Source organism: Musca autumnalis, unplaced genomic scaffold, assembly GCF_047663935.1.
Source record: "Musca autumnalis isolate F117 unplaced genomic scaffold, ASM4766393v1 scaffold_1, whole genome shotgun sequence".
Classification (NCBI taxonomy): domain Eukaryota; kingdom Metazoa; phylum Arthropoda; class Insecta; order Diptera; family Muscidae; genus Musca; species Musca autumnalis.
The window spans coordinates 89,810,914-89,832,362 of record NW_027411644.1 but is presented as its reverse complement, the minus strand read 5'-3'; the positions used below and the strand labels follow the sequence as shown (position 1 = coordinate 89,832,362).

Sequence of the window (21,449 nt, the reverse complement as noted above, 5' to 3'; positions counted from 1 at the left end):
AATAATAGGCAAATTCTTGTCCACAATATCGGAGCTTATGCAAAGAGCCTTATCAGAGCTGTCCCATGGTCCACCGCAAATGGCCTTGGTGTAAATCCAAATGCCTAGGTACAATCCTGGATTCTCAATTGAGATGGAAGAGGAACGTCGAGGAACGGACGAAGAGAGGTATGATTGCACTCTATTCATGTAAGAATTCGATTGGGAAAAGCTGGGGATTAAATCCAGCTATTATACACTGGCTGTATAATACTGTTGTGAAACCCATCTTATCCTACGGATGTCTTGTCTGGTGGCACGCGCCTGGACATAAATCGAACTCCGGCAACATAGACATGGTGCAAAGGGCAGCCTCGATCCTGATAACTGGAGCTTTTAGAAGTACACCACAAGCAGCTCTAAATGCGATGTTGAACCTCTTGCCCATGAGACTCAGCATCAAAGGTCAAGCAGCACGTAGTGCCCTAAGGCTACATGAATTGAATCGTTGACGTGACAGCACCTATGGTCATGCATGCATTCTTCGGGAGCTAGGTCCAAACCTTAGCTTGAATCAGCAGGGGAAATTTAGCGACTACTTATCACCAATCCATAGATTTGATGATTTTGAGGTCGTTATCCCTAATAGAGATGACTGGATCCGTAGTAACCCTCCTCTGGACGGTCTGGCTTTTTACACAGACGGTTCCAAGATGGAAGAAGGTACCGGAGCTGGCGTCTACTGCGAAAAGCTTTGTCTCGAATACTCATATAGGTTGAACAGCGACTGGAGTGTTTTCCAAGCAGAAATCTTCGCGATCAAAATGGACGCAGAGTTGATAAAAAGTCTGGATGCTGAAATCTTTGAACCGGTGACTATCTTCGTTGATAGTCAGCCGGCTCTTAAAGCCATCAAATCCCCCAATATCAAGTCTGAGGCCGTTCTTGAGTGTAGAACTGCTTTGGCGAACCTCACAAACGCTGTCCGACTTTGCTGGGTACCGGGACACTGTGACATTGTGGGAAACGAGAATGCAGATGAACTGGCAAGACATCGATCTCAATCAACAAGTCAAGCTATCACTGATTCTATCAAACCACCCATATGTCACGTTTTTCGGAAGGTGGAGACGTTCTTTGAAGAACGAGCCAAGGAACTATGGCATAATGAATCAAGGTGCAACGTGTCAAGGGCCATTTGGCCGACTCTATCAACAAACAGAACAACTTCACTCTTAAATTTTAGCAAATCAGAAATCAGGGTATTGACGGGAGTCATTACCGGTCATTGCAACATCCGAGCTTTTATCGGCAAATGGCAGGATGATGGCTTGGACTATTGCAGGCTCTGTGAAGATGAGGAGGAAACGGAGACTATTGAGCATATTTTATGTCGTTGCCCGATGTTAACTCGAAAGCGATATAGATTAACAGGAGTATGCTTTCCTCCAAGCTTAACATTCTACTCAAACATGGAACCAACAATCATAAACAACATCATCAAAAATTTGAATTGGCTGGGAGGGCGCGACCCATAAGCGTAACTACTTCTCTGACAGTTTTCTACCATCACCAAATAAACAATCCTCCTTTCTTTATTACATCTTCATCTTTAATAATCCATTTATTATTACTTTCCCAACCCCACCCTCTTTTCTCTTTATTTTTCTCTCATTTCTCTTTTCAGGTAATTCTGAACCTCTTTTTTCTGATTTATGGATTATCACAATGGACCGAAAGGTCTCCGAGTGGCGTAGTCAATATATATTGACTACACATCCCCAAACCTAACCTAACCCTACCTACAAATTTCGTTAATTACCGAAATTATTAGCATTTTAATTTTAGCGATTTGTGTCGGTAACCAAAAAATTCGTTAGAGAATCCCACTACAGGTCGGTTCCGGTTGGCCCGTTATGGTGACAACAATTTTAAAGACATGTTTCATATTCGAAGTCGTCCATTATCCCTCAAATCTGGAAATTCGTTGTTCCAATTTGTACATACATAAATGCTTTTAAATACACATTTCCTTCAGTCAATTTTAAGGAGAGGTCTTGTTTTTTTCTTTAATGTTTAATGATTTTTACTTATGCAATAATAGCTAATGTTGCGAATGTTTTTTTTTTAATATTTATATTTCAATTTCAAGACTTTTTAAGTTTATTTTTTTTCTATTAATTACGAGTTTTCACAGTTAATGTGGTTTCTTCAATTACTTTCGTATTGTATTCTTTTTGGCAATTATACTTTTAATTATTAAAAAAATGAATAAAAACTAATTGAATGTTTCATATCTGAAATTAATTAAAAAATAATATTTTGTATTTTAATTAACACAAGAAATATGAAAATAAGTTATAAGTAATTTAATGCTATGATGGAATACATGATGGATGATGTAATACTTATAACCTGACCTAACAATTTTAGCACAACTCTTTTAGGACACATTTGGGATTAACACCATCTATTGTTACCAAGTTCGAAATAATGGTCATTGTAGGAATTGCTGGCCTCTACATAATTTGTAGGATATGAGCCATTAGCTGCAACAATCATGTCTTATAAAAGGATTAAACCACATTGGACCAGTTACCTCTATAATATAGAATTCCTTCTGCAAGTTGATAAAATAACACTTGCTGAGATACCATCAATAATAGTAAAAATGGGAACGAGCTCCATATGATATTATAAATGATACAAGTAGATGACCTCCAAGGCCCTTGAAAAACATCCATTTTGCATTTCAATTGCAATGGACTCCGATGTAAGATTTCAGAAATAGTGGATTTGAAACGGCAGATCTACTCGGACAATTGACGTTGTTAGCGAGGCATTTATTTCACAACCAGATCTCTTGAAGGAGAGTACAACTCTCGGTCTTAGTCTGGGAAGACATCCATCTTTCAGAAGATGCCACGGTTATGCTATATCAATAATTCCAGGGTGACAACAGCAGACCTGTTACAACACCAACTGTAATCTAAGTGGACTGACTTTATAGGTTCAACATTAGCTCTCTATTGGGGGAACTTAACAAGATCATTGAGATCACAAATGCTATCAATGGTGGGACCTGACGCCATGAGAGTACAATCATCCGCGTACGTAATTAACTCAATACCGTCGGGAGGACGTGGCCACTTGGAATTGCAGAAAGTTAGAGATTAAACAGTTCAGTTCACTCTACGGGGTTTGGATTTCTTGTCTGTGAATACGCCGTATGATTGGTGATCACATAACTAGTTGGCGACCCAGCGTTTCAGACAAGGCCGGAGGGTAGTATTCTCGATATCCTCGAACAGCATAGCATGGCTGACCGTATCAAACGTTTTAGCCAGGTCCAATACTATCATCACTGTTCTATGGCACGGTTTGTCCTGGTCGATTGTTGACGAACCGGATATTCCAAAGGACAATGCTCTAGCCAAAACTGGTGTAAATCAGTCCACGGCTGACAGGACCGGAGTTTTGGGCGGGGACGACACGGAAACCTCAAAGTGATGGGAGACAGTCTTGAGAGACAGAGTAGGGAACTCATTGACCAACTGGAGAGACTTGTTCCGACCATACCACCAGAGGACATGCTAAATAATCTCACCCTCACTGACGACGAACTGGACATTACGGTGATCCCAGCTGAGTCAACAAGGAGGTCTGACGATAACATGTCCACTGACGGTGATGTGGTCGAAGAGGATGTGGACCTAGGTTCCCAACCGCAGACAAATCGCATACAGTCTGGTCCTGTATCGGCACTATCCGATACTAAGCTTGGGAGGCAGATTGCCACTGAGTCAATGGAGAATCTAAAGACGATCCATCAACAGCCAATGACTCTAAGTCGATGACCAACGAGGAGGAATCAACGGAAACTCCAATAATAGCCACTGACTCTGAGTCTCCGGCCTGCGTTGGGGAATCCATGGAAACCTCATCGACGGACACCGACGTAACTGCAATTTCCACCAAAGAGGCTGCAGATACGAGGCACTATAAACGTGCGGCTTCGTATCTGCGCAAGTTAGTGGGAAGGGACGCGAGCTTGCATACAAAGGGGGAGATTATGTTCATCAAGAGTAAGCTAAAGTACATCAGGAAGTTCGAAAGAACTTATCCCAACGCACCTAGATGGTGGACAAAATCTTCCTCCCAGACCCTGCTTCAGCCAAAGACTCAAAAGAGGCTGCGATGACAAGCAAAAGGTGGAGGTGAAGCCTGTTGCTTCTGGCAGTAAGGTGGAACATAAAGCTGTTCCGAAGCCGAACCCAGATCAGTAGTGCGATTCTCTAACACATTTTTTGAGTTACCGACAAAAATCGTTAAAATTAAAACGCAAAATTATGAATGAAAAGTTCAAATAAAAGTTGACAACACTCTTGCTATCGGTAGAACTTTACTACTACTTTTTATTCGTCGCTAACTTACCGTAAAATTTCGTTAATTACCGAAATTATAAGCATTTTAATTTTACCGATTTTTGTCGGTATCTCAAAAAATGTTTTAGAGAATCGCACTACAGAAAGGACTGGGAAAGGGTAAGGGGCATAATCCGACACCAAAAGACTCTCGTAAGGTAGTCAACTGGGGAAGGTGACTGTCCCAAATCCGGATCCTTCCCCAACTGACGAGGGTAAAGCGGATGAACAGAAGGTTTCTGAGATCTGCGCAAGCCACTCGGGAGTAACGACGGGGGATTCGACCGGGATACCATCGATTTCTGAGAAGGCGAACAAGTCCTCGAAGCCAAAGACTGTGAAGCGGGTTCGCTCTTCAGAACGTCCACAGCCTTCGCCAAAGAAGACGATGATCTCCCAGGCGGTCAACACGGCGGGCTCCTATGCTGGTGTTCTTGATCGCAAAGCCAAGGGAAGTAGTACCAGTACTGAGAAGGCGTCCACCTCCTCGGGAAAAGCTGCTACCAAGGCCCGTGATCAAGGACGCAGGAAACCCTACGCCAAAACGGCTACAGTGGCAACGGATGACAAGCTCCTAGTTGCAATCATCGACAGAGCTGATCCCTTCGGGAAAATCAGCGAAAGTTCCTGGTTGCTCTTCGAGACTCGTCTTTGTAGAACCATTGTGGCCACTGAGGCAGACCAGGGTGACCGTCAGCGGAGATTCCATCTAGGAAGGTATTCTTAGCATGGGATGCTGGAGCTCCAGAACCCAGGTCGCCTTACTTAGGACTGGACTGTCATAAGTCTAACCCGTTGTAAGGAGAATGGAGGGATGGACTTTAAGATGGCGCTACACTCCTCGGTAGAGGAGTACCTCAAGGTTCGTGAGGGAAAACTGAATTTTGGTTCAGGATGGGTTCGGTTCCGACTAGGTCCACATCGCGGAAATCAGTAGGAGTAGGTATGCGGCAGGTGCTACGCATTTTGCAGATTAATCTGCATCATTGTCAAGCAGCTGTCGCCGAACTACTCCTGTCCCTCACGAACTCAGAGGTGGACATTGTAGAACCTTATATATACAAAAATAAGGTCTCTGGACTGAACAATGCCAACTTCGAGGTCTGCGCATCGTCCGAGGGGGACAAGGTGAGCACCTGTGTGGTAGGTAGGAAGAACCTTAATCTAATCTTTCTATCTAATTATAGTAATGGAGACATGTGCACGGTGCGACCAATATCCGCCCAATAAAACTTTAGGCGACTACAATATCCCGAGCGTAGCTGAGGAAAAACTACTCCGGTTTGTCGTGGCAACTAACGCTCCTAAGCAGCGATAGATCCGAGGACTTTTTCGCACTGTATTTGTTTATGGCCTTAGCAACTGCGTCCGTGTGAATGCTATTCAGACCTGCCTGATATGCCTGATGTTGTGGTACTATGCTGCTTCCGGATCTCGTGTTGATGATCCGCAAGTGGATAACACGCTCTGATGCTGGGGAGGAGTAACGCCTCGAGTATCTTTGCTACCTCCGATAGAAGTGAGATCGGCCTGTATGATTCACCTTTGCTGGCACACCCTTGCCAGGTTTCGGCATCGGGACCACTCTGCCCATCTTCCAGGCATCGAGAACTATTAGGGCGGCTAGCGATAGTTTGAGGACGTTACCTAAATATTCGACTCCCGGGTCATTAAGCTGTTTTAGCACCGCCATTGAAATTCCGTCAGGTCCAAGCTCTTTGGATGACTTTGCGCCTTAACCGTTGTCCACAATTAACTACAACCTGTTCCAAAGTTACAGAACTTCAGATGTTCTATGTACTTTTTCCGCTTGTGTTCAACGACTAACCTATTGACTTCCATTGTCATTTCTCTGACTCTGGGGTCATTAGGTTTCGTGGGGCAAAGCTCGCCTCTGCTGGGAAATTTGGTCTTATTTGAGGTATTCGACCAGTCTCGGAAATTCCTCTCTGCTATCCGAATATTGGACGGATTGGGCAGTTCTCTGTAGCTTTCCCATGGTTAATGAAAGTACGGCGTTCAGATGTTATGGACTCGATTGAGCTGAGATGAGAATAGGAAGATGGTTCGACTCAAGGGATATGACGGGTTGCGAAATCAGGTCATTCGTCAGACCAGGTGACACGATGGATATGTCAGTTGAACTATGGCAGCACCTATAATGCTGGTGAGAGCGTCAACGTTCACGGTGCAAAATGTGGAGCTATATATTTGCTCAGCCAGCGCTATGCCTCGCTGGTCATTTCCTAGGGTTGAATGCAGCACTTCTATCTCGGCGGTTCCGCACCTCACCGCTAGCCCCATACACTCCAAGCTCATGCGAGATAGGTCTGTACTGGACAGACTGGTGCAATAAGAATCCTAGTCCACCACCCCCACTTCTCATACGATCCAGGCGAAGAACGTTGTATCCATCACAATTCCGAAGATTGCGGTTGTGGTTCAGCTTTATTTCCTGAATCTCCGCGACCATTATGGGGGTTATTCTGAACGTAAATTCCGCGTGAGTTTTTTCACTCTCTCCCTTAAGTTGAAACGGCAGAAAGGCCAAACTCACGGGGAATTTTCGTTGAGAATAAGGCTGTTTATTTCTTTGACCCATAAGATTCACCATCTCATTAACTGCCATGGAGTCCATCGCAGTTATACTGCAGGAATGTCACTTTCTCTGGAACTGGAACAGCAATACGCGGTGTTAAAGGCTGCGTCTGCTGCTGCTATTGGGGAGATTGCGTAAGAGTTTCATAATCTGATGACGAAAACTCGCAGGGGATCACGTTGGCGCAGCACGAAGCAAGATAATCTCTATCGCTATACTCCCTCGGGAAGGTCAGGCCTGAACAATACCTGAAATGCACCCATTAACGGCATCCTTTGCATCTCAACGACACCGACCCATGGTGGATGAAACGATGACAAACGGAGCAGAACCATGTTCCATGGTCATGAGTTCTTGCTTTGCTCGCTGCATAAGGACACCCCAAAAATTAGTGGAGAGTGCCACAATTCGCACGACTTCATCACATACTGAACGCCAGACTTTCAATAATGCAATGCCGTTTGTACTTTGGACCTCTGATTCTGAGCACGAAGATCTTTTTTGACGTGGCTGGGTGGGGATAGCCTATCCACATTCTCGTGACAGGGATGCTCATGACGAAAGTACTCATGCAGGTGCTGTAAAATACGGCAAAATCTTCGCCCAATGGTCCAGTGGTGTCATAGGGAGGTACCCTGTTGAAATCGTAGTGTGGCATTCTAGCAGGGTTGAATATTGTAGCACTATGCATAGCTTAACACTAACCGGTCTATTGCTTTCTGATCTTATCTACTTCTGATATCGCAAATAGCGGAGTATATTGGCCTATTTTGTAGTCGGAATCGAAGTCCCATTTCGACAGTTCGTGTGGTGAAGAATGCGGAAATGGATTTAACGGAAGATATCTTCATATTCCTCTTCATGCCGAACTCGGAGACCAGCCCTTATTCATCGCAACATAAAAAGCACCAGCTGACAAAGCAACGTTTTTAACACAGTTAAAATCAGGATGGTTCAGCCAGCTCAATTTAGGCCTAACACATGCCCTGCATGTGTATTGGGACCAAACTTTACGTTGCCCCAGTTCTTTATGTACGCAGTCGATTCAGGTTGCCGAAATAACCTGAAAATAAGACCAAACTTCTCAGCAGAGGCGGCTAGACTGACAAATATGCGTGATAAGCTTCGTCGTAAGGTTGATCAGGGTGCATAAGAGGAAAAAAATGACATATAAATTGTAGGCTACGTGTAAGTAACTCGCGAAATCTGGCAAGAAGGAAGTTAGAAAGAATTATAATGATCCCAACAGGTGCGCAAGTTATTTTTACAGGCAATTTGTCGAGCACTTCGAGAATGAGAGGGCAAAGATAATAGTATTACGTCGCATAATATGTGTACCAACCGGGAGATACCACCACAATTGACGATAGATAATGTTGTAAATCATTCAATTGTTAAAACCGCTAGTTAAGCCGAAGGTCAAGTTTCTCACCAAAGTTCTCAAGCTTTGTTTACCAAGACTGGAAAACGGGCAAGGTGGTTACGCTAACAAAGACCGGCAAGGACGACGGCAAAGAAAACCCGTTTCTTTCTTTTGTCGCCAGCAGCAATGACTTTTGAGGCTTTACTCTTTTCCTGTATCAATGATAGCTATACAATTTGCGATCATCAGCGCTGTACAACAACAGCATGGCACGCCACCTCCACACTTGTCAATCGAAGACTTACAAGGCCATGTCACAGAACAATTAATCTATCAAACAATCTCACGGCAGCGGGTTCTAACGTACCGGATTGACCCGAAACCATAAGAGTTTCGGCCAGCGGCTGCCAACCCAGCATCAAACCTATGCTTCTACGTAGGTTTCATGCTGCTACAACAACAACATTAATCTATCAAAAGCCTTTGAAAGAGTCAACTCAGCTACACTGTTCGGGACTCATCTTTGATGACATTTCCGAAGTTTTAAAATGTTCTTTAAAACAATCTCACTGTTTTCTTCACCGCAAGAAGTCTAATGCCAAAATGTTTACCACGTTTACTACGGAGATGAGGATGTCGCCGAATGTCCCGATCAACAGCAGAACAATTCTGATGATGATGATTGGCCAGATATAACAAGTTATTACGGCCTGTGGTAAAGTATGCGAGGCCAGCATGGTCCTCGAATACAAGTGTAACACAATGGAAGAGTATTCAGACAGGTCAGAAAGCCGCCCTATGAACCTGAACTGCAACAGGGTGCATGGCAAAAACGACTCCACAATTAACTATCCAAAGACTGTTAACGTCCGATGGAATGACATCTTGGATGTCGTCACTATAGCACCAGGAGGTGTCAGCTGATGCTTTTAGGACTTTGTTCCTGTATTTTACATTCTGGTTGACGTGGGTGTAATACCGAGAGAAGTAAAAGAGAATAATGAAAACCTTATATCATTGGATTATGCACAGTGGGGACACAAACACATCAAGCTGTGTCTTAAATTCTCTCGTCCAGAAAGGAAGTGAACTTAGATAACGTAAAATTGCGTCAAACTTCTTCTAGTTTAAGCAGCTTTTCCTTTTCAGATGATAAGACTTGTGTTGGGAAATTGAAAAAACAAAACAATAGTAAAATGTGAACTCTGAATTCTATCGATAATGGATGAATTCTATCGATAATGGACAGCTCGGAAGGTAAACAACGCTTTCGTATACTTAAGACTGGGATACATTCCATATGATAAAACTAATGAGGGAATAAAGAACACCAAGAGTCTGTTCCCCACAAATATTTTAAAATAGAATTATGCTAATGTTAGGTTAGGTTCGAAAAATATAGTATATCAAATGAGTAAGAAAATGAAAGTGAAAAGATGATTGATGCGCAATTTTAGTGTATTAATATTGTAATTGTTGTTTGTTTATTAATGAAAGTATATACAACACATGTGTAATACAAATATTTATTTATAGGTATAAATAGGGCTTTATAGAGTGTATGTATGTATGAAGTGTAAACATAGGTATAGAAAACTTACATAACTTCTATATGTATAATTGGTATTAACATAAGTATTATTATATTGCAGGAAGATTAAGAATTATTGTACAAAAATCTTTTTACAATTCGATTAACTAAAGTAAAATATACAAAAAGAAAGAATATATGGAAAGCAAACATTTTTGTGGAATATAAAAAGCTTGTGTATAAAAGTATATATGTATAATAAACATAAGATAAAAATAAAAAATACCAACTTAAGAAGAATGAAAAAAAGCGTTAATTTCTTTCCAAAGTAACGGACTAACATTTCCGCTTTAAACATTAAAATTTACTGATCCATATTCTTTAAAATCGAATATTGTAGTCCGAAAAATAGAACGTTTTTATAGACCGCCATACATGAATGTAACTAGAAAAACATCTCGACACCCACAAAGTGCCCAATTAACAAAATTTTTAACTTCTGCGAGTAAAATGCACAAAAAAGTCTAAAAAATTACCACTTCGGGGCCATATCCACAAAATGCCCGCTGCGTCTTTGGATGTCCACAAAAAATATCGATAGATGTCTCCAAACACGCCGGTATAAATGCCCAATAGACTTTGTTAGAAATGTCCCCAAAGTTAACTTTATTTCACTTCAATGTTGTTCTGTTTGGAACATCCAGGGGCATCTTCCAGGGGCTTGTGTGCAAGTTCCTTCCGCACACATAGAAGCTATATATTACGTCTTACTATAAGGCCATTTATAAGGACATCGGTAAAGGCAGGCCAAAGAAGAGTTTTCGGACATCCACGTCCCCAAAAGATGTTTTCACATATGTCCCCAATATTCTACTTATTAATATTCAATAATATTCGTTGTAAATATCCCCAAAGAGTTGTCCCCAAAGTCTTCTTTATAGACGCTAGAACGATATTAGTTAGATTTCTGGATGTTTACAGGTCGATTGCCCCAAATGTTTAGTTATAAGGTCATCTGTATATATGACCCCAAAACGTCGTATATACGTTCCCAAAGTCATCATTGTGGACGATAGGACAAATTATTTTGATGTTTAAAGGAATTTATTGATGTCTCAAAGTCAAAGTCCCCGAAGGTTTATTTATAAGGACATAAACAGCATCAAAGGAGTTTTTGGACAACATCATCCTCAAAATATTTTTCTACGGATGCCCCCAAATTCAATAATAATTTGTCTAAATGTCCCCAGAATGTTGTCTTTATAGATTGCCCTCAAAGTCGTCTTTATAGACGTTCTCAATACAGTTATTTGTCTATGGGATGGTCTATATGAGCCCACGAAGTCGCCTTCATACACGTCCCCAAAGTCTTCTTTATTAATGCCAGAGCGACTAAAGTGTCCAAATTAATTTATTGACGTCCACAATGAAACCTTTTGGGGGCATATATAAATGTCACCCAACGAATTGCCTTTATAGATGTCCCCGAAGACGTCGTTTTAGGCGTCCCCAATACAACTAATTGTCAATGGTCCCCAAAGACGACTAAGGTGGTGTCCAAAAGAATTTTTAGATGTCCACAATCCTTTGGACGCTTATATAAATGTCCCCAACGAATTGTGTTTATAAATTTCGTTTTAGGCGTCCCCATTACAACTAATTGTCCATACGGTGCTTTTGAAACAATTTTAAATGGAAGGTGCTTACACCTTGGAAGTTTTTGCGGAGTCTGAAACTACAATGTTCATAGATGAGAAAAATAAAAAAAACAAAAAAAATCGCCGGAGCGCTTTTTAAATAAATCGCGATTTAAGTTGACATTTTTAGGGATTGTTTAGGTTTTCACGATTTTGCTTAGAAACCGCAAGTCCTATCAAAAAGGGACTAAAGAAAATGTTGTAGCTATGAAAATTCCCTACAAGATCGACCTTTATGGTATGTTCCTAGTTCTTACCATTTTTGAGAAACGGAAGTTCATATTGGGACAATGCACAGACTGTATCGCCCCCTTATAAAACAATGTCATGATGGGTGCGCCTTAACTAACTTTTGATGAAAACCGCTTACACAGGGAAAGTTTTTGTGAATTCTGAAACAGCAGTGTTCATAGATGAGAAAAATCCAAAAAGAAAAAATCGCTGTAGGAATTTTTAAATAAATCGCGGTCAAAATTCACATTTTTAGGTGTTTTTAGGTTTTCACGGAAACCGCAAGTCCAATCGGAATGGAGCTAAAGAAAATGTTGTAGCTGTGAAAAATCTCTAGTGGATTGACGTTTACCATTTGTTCCCAGCCTGTACCATTTTTGAGATAAAGAAGCTCACTTTTTTTACATTTTTAGGTTTTTTTGTTATGGTTTCGCGATTTTGCTTGAATACGGTAAGTCTTATCGGCATGGGACCTGAGACAATATTATAGCTGTGAAAATTCTCTACAGGACTGGCATAAGTAACTTATTCTAAGTTGTAACATTTTTTTAGATACATAAGTTTAAGTTGGAAATTTGCAGTCATGACATTGTTTTATAAGGGGGCGATACAGAATTGAATTTGAATTGTCCCAATTTAAACTTCTGTACCTCAAAAACGTTAAAACCGACGAGAATACCATAAAGGTCAATCCTGTAGAGAATTTTCATAGCTACAACATTTTCTTTAGTCACATTTTGATAGGACTTGCGGTTTCTAAGCAAAATCGTGAAAACCTAAACAACCCCTAAAAATGTCAACTTAAATCGCAATTTATTTAAAAAGCGCTCCGGCGATTTTTTTGTTTTTTGATTTTTCTCATCTATAAACATTGTAGTTTCAGAATCCGCAAAAACTTCCAAGGTGTAAGCACCTTCAATGTAAAATTGTTTCAAGAGCACCGTGTCTATGGTACATAAAGACATCTTTATATAGGTCTCCAAAGTCGTCATTATTAATGCTAAGACAACTATTAAGGTGTCCAAAAGAAATTAAAGACGTCTGTAAGAGGATGGCCCCAAAGATACATTTGTAAAGAAATCAATAAACGAAACTTTTGGACGTATATATAAATGTCCTCAACGAATTGAGTTCTACAAAGACGAATTGAGTTCTATAGTCGTTCCCAATACAACTAGTGTCTACAGAACGATTTATAGGCATCCCCGAAGTCGCTTTTATACAAGTCCTCAAACCCTTCTTAAGAATTCTCTCTTCAAAAGAATTTTTAGAAGTCTACACGACGATGCCACCTTAGATGTATAGGGAATATATGTAAATGTTGCCAAAGAGTTGTATTTATAGATGTCCCCAAAGGCGTCGTTATAGACGGCTGCGAAGTCCGCAAAAACACGTATTTATATTGGGACCTTATTAATATTAAGAGGACTTTATTTATAGATGTCCACAAGACGATGTTCCCAAAAATGTGTTTATGGGGACTTATATATAGGACACCCTTTGAACCCTTTCTAGTCTCTTATACGATAACATTTTTGTCGTAGGACATTATTCTTCCCAGTTGTCTATAAAACAAAGTGCCGTAAAACGCTTCTATAAAAGCTCTTTAGGTCATTGGTTTAAGTGAAATGTCTTGTCTGAAAGCATTGTATACTTGATAATAATTTGTCAGCTTCATAGACGTTGTTATTTTCTTCATTAAAAAGTATTTTAGTCGTTAGCCCAGGGACCTTAAAATGATTTAAATGTCTCAATATTAAGACCCTTCTTGAGAAACCTAATATAAATACCCCCTTTAAGAAGCTAGAAAGGAAGCTCTAAAAATACTATTCAAAAGTTTTAAATGTGAGTTTATAGTATACCATTAGAACAGTGTACTGACGTAAAAGACTAACATCTCACGTCTTAAAAACCTTAAGAGACTTTTATGGTACTTTAAAGTCGTCCATAAAGGTGATCTTTAACGTTCCATAAAAACGATTGACTTCAATTCAAAACATCAAATAAAAGGACCTCCAATAAATGTTCATCCCTCATTCTTAAAACTTAAAATCTACCCATATTATATAATTCTGTATGATAATCGGCAAAAGAAAACTAAACAGCAAATGAAACATAACGAAGGAAACAACATCCATTTAAAACAAAATAAAAGAAAATATATTGCAATTCTAAGTTTCGTAACAACCTTCATGTTCATGAGAAACTATGTTCTATATTCTGGAAATCTAACTAATTTGGAATAATTCTAAAACTAGGCTTTAAACTATCGTAATAAGAAAGAAAATAACAACCCATGTATTTTTGAATGACAAGGTACTTTTCTTCTTAAAACAAAATGATTGATTGTTTCTGTGTGTAATATTTTACTCAATTGGAGAGGGAAGAGAGAGAGTTAATAATTGTTTTGACCGTTTATTAATGGAATGGAAACAAAACCAACAACAACTAAGACTTCAATGCAACAGAAATAAACCAACACGAAAATATAGGGAAAATATACAAACAAAATAGAAATAAACAAAGTGGAAACTTGATATAAAAATGAACAACATTTAGAGCAATGAAATCAAAAAGAAAGAAAAAAAAAACGACACATTTAGACCACACAAGCTGAGAAAACTCCCATTACACGTCAGCCAAGATCTTGTTGTTGATCTGTACGATAAATGGCAGCACGATTATTTGTACTGTACCTGTTTCCAGACTGTTGGTGTTGTTGTGATGATTGATGTTCTTGTTGCTGCTGCTGTTCATCATTATTAGCATTAATACTATTTGGTGCTGCTGCTGTTGATGGTGGTGGTAGTGTTGTGGAGGATGCCATTGGTTGTAAACGTATAGGAGCTGTTGCAGTTTGTATTTTAAAAAATTTATCCGAATCTTCTTCGTTCAATTGATTCGATTGTTGTAATTCGAATTGTTGTTGTTGATCAGCTAATATTTTAGCTGTTAAAATTGACACATACGCCTTATAGCGACGTAACTGTAAATGGGAGGGAGGGACGGTTGGAAAAGAAATTAATTAGTTGTAATAGATTGAAAATAGTAATAGAAACTCACCTCATATTGTAAAAATGCTTCTTTTTCTTTGTAATTTTGTAAAGCTAAGCCTTTTGTTGGTATGGGACCCTTTTTATGTTCCATTAAGGTATTTTCAATTTTTGCTAATTGCTGTTCATGTGACTCTAATTGTTCTTTCTGCAAGGAAGAAGGAAGAAAAACAAATTTTCAATACAATAAAAAATATATATTCTGGTTGTTTGTAAAAAAATGCGTTTTTATGACCCCAAAGAAGATATAAAGCGTCCCAAAAAAACTCTGCATTTTATGTACGCAAATATGTATTCAAACAATCCCCAAATTACAAACATGATTTTGCAGACGAACCCAAAGCCATCTTTATGGAGGTACATAGATAAATGAGCACTTCATAGATGTCACTCTAAAGTTTAGAGTCCTCATGTCACTCAAAGAAATCCTCAAGAAGATTAGTCATCTATAAAGGACGTAACGTAGTTTTTTAGACGCCCACGAAATTGTATTGAATTAAGTCCAAAATATGTTTTTACAGATGTCCCCAAAATCATCAATATAGCTATTCACGATTTTCAGGCATCGCCGAAGTTGCCTTTAGACCAGTGATGGCCACCAACAACAACTTTCCTATGCCCGCGGGTATACGACACACACGTACACTATAAGCACATTCGTTCGGTTAACGCATTGTTTACGATTCCACTCACACTAGCGCAAGTTATAATCTGCAAATGTGTATTTTTCACCATCACTGCTTTAGACCCAAAGACCTCTTTATATGTTCTCAAACTCTACTTTACTCTACGGGATTATAGGGACTTCTAAAAACGACAAGAAAGTAGTTTTTAGACGTCCGCGAAATAGTCTTAATTTACGTCCCCAAAATCCTCTTTGTGGATGGACGTCCCTTTTGTCGTTATAGACTTCAACAAAAGTTTTCTTTCTAAACCTCTGGTCGTATTTGTAAATGTCTCCTTATTGTTATTTTCGGGACATGTCCCCAAAAGACAAAACACACATGTCCCCAAAGTCTTTTTTGTTGACCCTTGGACGAGTTTGTTTAGATGTCTAACAAATTTATAAGACGATGTCTACAAAGATGATTTTTTCTATAAAAGTCGCCTTTATACATATATGTCCCCAGAAATCTTTCTATATGAACCCAAAGTCTAATACAATTTTTCAGGAGAGGTAAAAAATACAAATGTGTGGAGAAGGCGTGCAGCGCTGTCGTCGAGCTGCTTACGAAACCCATGCTGATGATCGGCAACTGGATAGCTATTTCAGACGCTTGGGAGAACTAAAAACTCAAGGGTCTTTACTACGGTCGACAGAAACGTAATCGATCTGTACGATTCACCTTTGCTGGCATTTATTCCTGGGAACAGTAGCGGGACCACCCTGCCCAGTGCGGCGTTCAGAGGTGATTAAATCGGGCGGTCTTCTGATGGAGACAATTATTGGAGATGGTCCGATCCAAGAGAAACGTCGGGTTGACAAGTGACGTCATTTGTCAGACCAGGTGGCACTATGGTGATGTCTGGCGAACTGTGACACTCTCCTCTAATTCACCTAGGCACGTCCTAGAACATAGAGATATCAATATGCTCAGCCAACACTATACCCTTATGGTCGTTTCCGAGAACCGAATGCCACAACTCATGATGAGCATTAAATTCCCCAAAGACCAGGTGGTTATGACCTTCCAAAAACGGGCTAATGTTGGGCCTATAACCTGGAGTACAGTCATTTATCGGCGGGATGTATACGTTCGGCAACTCTACCTCGGGAGTTCCGCACCTGACTGCTTTCCCTATACATTCCATGTACGAGATAGGTCTGTATTGAACAGAGTGGGGCAATAGGAAAGCTAATCCCGAACATCCACTTCTGGTACGATTCTTCCATAGTACGTTGTGACCATCAATCACAACGCTGTAAGCTACAGTTGTTGTTGTTGTAGCAACGCATATCTGTTTGTTCGTGTATTATTTCAGTTATCAAGTTCCTCTGTATCCAGACTCAAGAATTCTGCAACCTGGACTGGTTGCGTCCATAAAGAATGAGGAGACAGGTGAGTGGGGTTAGCTGGGCAGTTGAATAAATGCAGAGTATCGTGTGGTCCCAATCCACATGCTGGGCATAAAACCACTCGTGTTTGCCTTGGCAGCTGTCGTTCTTCTGCTGCGATGGATGGGGGATGGTTTCCAAGTACGGCATTCACACTGTATCTTCGTACTGCTTGCGCAACCATGTTGGTGTGAATGCGATTCAAGCCTGCCTGATAGGCTCGTTGATCTAGCGGTTCTCTTTTATACCTTTGGACCTCTCTCTCTAGATCATGAAGGTCTCTCCTGACGTGCCTGTCCATTAAATCGTGACAGGGATGCTCACTGCGGTAACACCCAAGCAGGTAGTGCATTGACAACATCTTATTGTGCTGACGCATGAGGAGGCACCCTGTTGCAGTCCTCAGGGCGGCATTCTGGCAGGTTTGAATCTTCTTCCACTGCGATGCGCTAACCTTTGCGGACCACGCTGGCGCCGCATAGCTTACCACAGACCTGCCTATTGCATTGTAGGTGGTCAACAAGGTTTCTTTATCAGCACCCCAAGTGCTGCCGGCCAGCGACTTGAGAACCTTGTTCCTACTTCTGATCTTATTGCAAATAGCTGTGGCATGCGCGGACGACTTGAACATGCTATCGAACGTTACACCCAGTATTTTAGGGTAGTTAGTGGTCGGAATCAGTGCACCATCGACCAATATGTTCAGTGGGAGCCTCATCTCAGCCGTCCAGCGGCGGATATTTTCATATTCCTCAGATAGAAGAACTGCACTAGGTCAGCTATGTAGACATTTAACCTATCACATATGTCATCGACGATAGGACCCGACGCCAAGATCGTACAATCATCCGCATACATCACGACCTCTATGCCGTCTGGAGGGTGTGGAATTTCAGAAAGGTAGAGGTTAAACAGTTCCGGAGATATCACCCCTCCTTGGGGAACTCCCTGTTTCACTCTACGGGTTTTGGACTTCTTGTTTCTGAATTCTACAAACGACTGGCGTCCACACATATAGTTGATTACCCAACGTTTCAAACATGGCTGGAGATTAGTTTTCTCTATATCCTCGAACAGCTTGGCATGGTTGACGGTATCGAAGGCCTTCGATAGGTCAAGAGCCACCATGACTGTTCGGTCGCACGGCCTTTTCTGGTTCAGTCCTCTACTGATATGTGTGGATATGGCGTATAATGCTGTTGTAGTACTATGCATTTTCCGAAATCCATGTTCATGTTGGGCAACTGGAAAACACCTTCTCATCGTGGGGAGGAGTAGCGCCTCTAGGATCTTTGCTACTGGCGACAGAGTGAAATCGGCCTGTACGATTCACCTCTGCTGGCATCCTTGCCAGGCTTCAGTAGCGGGACCACCCTGCCAACTTTCCAGGCATCCGGTACAACATGGGTGGCTAACGATAGGTTGAGAACACTTGTTAAATACTCAACTCCAGGTTCATCCAGCTGCTTAAGCATTACCATCGATTTTTGGTGCGGGCCCAACCCTTTGGATGATTTAGCGTTTCGGGTGGCATCTGCAACATCGCTCATCGTAAATTGTGGTGGTACCTCCTCTGCTGGAAGAGCTCTTCTTATACGGCGTAGCACACTTCTCTTCGCCCTATACAGTTCGCTACAGTTGTTGTTGAGCTTAGTTTCCTGCCCGCTACGACCATGATATTCTTCCGATTCATGAAGTCCACTATTTTCTCGATCTTACCTCGGAGCCCATTGCAAAAAGGATTCATTTTCAGGGATTCGAACAACAACGGCTGGCGGGTTCTTTTGTACCGGATTGACCCGAAACCATAATGTTTCGGCCAGCGGCTGCCAACCCAGCATCACACCTACGGTTCTTTGAAGGTTTTTATGCTGCAACAACAACAACGGCTGGTATTAAGTGGTGCGTGTGCGGCTGCTGTTGCGGGACTGCGGAGGAGTCGCGTATTCTGATGACGGCGACAACGACTCACTGGGGGCTGTGTTCACGCGTATGCCCCCGTCCATGCGAGGGAACAACCCCTGAGATGCACCCACTCCCGGCGCATCTATTGCATCTCATCGAAATTTGAATGTGGTGAATTGGTACTGGATTTTCCTCCGACCCTGCACATACAAAAGGAGTTCGTGTAAGATATTCCGGTATATGCTGCTCCCAACACAAAAAACGATACAAATGTTTACGTCCCCAAAAGATTTTTCTACAAATGTCCACAAAGTTCTGCTTCGCGAAAACTTAGTAATGATCCAAATGTCCCTAAGACGCCTTTATATACGTCTCCAAAGTCATCTTTGTAAATGTCGCCCCCGAAATCGCCTTTTTACAAATGTCCCCAAAAATGTCTTTAGAACTTGTAGATCGTTCTAATTAACGTCCGCAATAACACGACTTTAACGATCCGTAACGGGTCCCCAAAGTCAGTTTTTTAAATGTCCACAAATACGACTTCATAGTTTTCTACGGATCGAGTTTGTAGGCGTCACCGAAGTCGACTTTATCCATCGCCCAAATACGTGTTTTTATATGCCCAGAGACGTCTTTAGACCTCAACAAAGTCGTCATAATTTATGTCCTCAAAAATACTTCTTTATAAATATTCCAAAAATCTTCCCCATAAATTTTCAGGAAATGTTGACAAAGGAGTCTCCGAAGCCGTCTTAAGACAATCACAGCGTTGCCCAAAGAAGTTCTTATTGTTTTTCGTAAATACCTCCTTACAAACGTCTCGAAAGAGGTCACAAAAGTCTGGACTACAGACGTCTCCACACTCGTCTTTTTAAATGTCCACAAATAGATCTTCGTTAGTTGTGCATTACTCGAGTCCCCGAAGTTGCCTTTGCACCTGCACGAAAAAACGTGTTTATAAGTAACGCAATGATGTTTTCACGTCTTCATAAATATGTCTTCATAGTCGACTACGTCGTCTTTAGTCATTCACACAGAGATGTCTTTATAAATGCCCCCAAAGACGAATTTAGACTTCCCGCCTTTATAAATGTCTTCAATCCATGTCATTTTTTATACATGACCACAATGAAATCTTTTCGGATGTGCTCAAAGATTTCTATAGACCTCAGCAAATTCCCTAAAACTGACACCTTTACTAATGTCATCAAAAACGTCCCTATAGATTTTTTTCCCTATTGATGTCCACAAATGGGAATTTCTTGACCACCCCAACAAATTTACGCCCCCAAAAGACGTATTTATAAATATCCTAAATAGATTTTTCTATATGCCCCAAAGGCGTAGTTATACACATCCCATAGAGGTTTTTCTACACGTCACCAAAGGAGTATTTGTAAAAGTTCCCGAAGACGTGTTCATCGATGTCCCCAAAGTTTTCTTTCGTCGTCAACAAAATCATATCTGTATACATGTCCCCCAAAAGACATATTTATACATATCCCAAATAGGTTTTTCTGTATGCCCCAAAGGCGTAGTTATACACATTCCATAGAGGTTTTTCAACATGTATCCGAAGGCGCATTTATAAAAGTCCCCGAAGACGTCTTCATTGATGTTCCTAAAGTTTTCTTACGTCCTCAAATATGTCTCGAATATCTAGTTTTTAGAAGTCACTAAATGCGTATTCTGAAGTCCACAATTTTGTCTATATAGACGTCTTCTCAGGCCATTTTTAAACGTCCTATAAAGCATATTTCTCGATTTCCTCGAATCGAATTTATAAATCTTCCCAAAGATGTCCCCAAACACGACTTTGCAGATATCGCAAATAGACGTAAATGTCCCCAAATACTTATTCATACGTCCACAAAGTCATCCTTACGACCCAAAATGATTATTTCATAGTAATAGACGCCAAAAAGACTTCTTGGCTTTTTAAAACAACTTTTTAAAACAACATCAAATAACACATTACTACTAGAGTGGTAAAATCTAATTCACTATATATGTAGTTCAGTGGACACCGGTCATTTGTATGAACGAACTGCGAATGAGTTATATTATCTCTTTGTCTTCATGAAATAACTCATTCGCAAACGAACTATGGTACTGAACTAGATCACTAGATTTAACAACTCTATTTTCTACAATAAAATCAATACCTACCAGTAACAATTTAGTATGCGAACTAGGTAGCAGTGGTCTTTGGAAACGTTTTTGACTACCCACACCTCCTTCTAAAGGAGGTGCTGAATAGGCGGCACATACAAAATTTATAGTCTCCACCCAGGATTGTAATTCTTTCGAATCACTAGTTTGAAATAGATATTCTGCTTGATCGGCAGTTTGTAAACGAAAGACATGTTGTTTTTTAGTATAATCGGTAGCTTTGGTTGCCAGAGCATGATGGATACGTATGGCATTGTGGAGGTTATCAGACATCTGCAAATAAAAGAAAGGGAAAATAATTATTCATTGATATACAACATACAGTCTGTCGCAAAAGTTAGTATACACCATTGAAACCAAAATGTATTATTGATAAAAAACACTATAACTTATTGAAAACAACAAACAATTAGTTTTATTTGATTGACACGAAGGTAGT

At 40.7% G+C, this 21,449-nt stretch overlaps 1 protein-coding gene across 1 annotated transcript in view; it reads right to left on the bottom strand.

The window, feature by feature from the left end:
* Efa6 (Exchange factor for Arf 6) overlaps nucleotides 1-21,449 on the bottom strand; it is a 219,094-nt gene that overhangs the window by 22,751 nt on the left and 174,894 nt on the right. Inside the window, 3 exon segments of the mRNA XM_073984950.1 lie at nucleotides 14,521-14,810; nucleotides 14,888-15,025; nucleotides 21,008-21,283. Coding sequence (XP_073841051.1) covers nucleotides 14,521-14,810; nucleotides 14,888-15,025; nucleotides 21,008-21,283 — 704 coding nt within the window.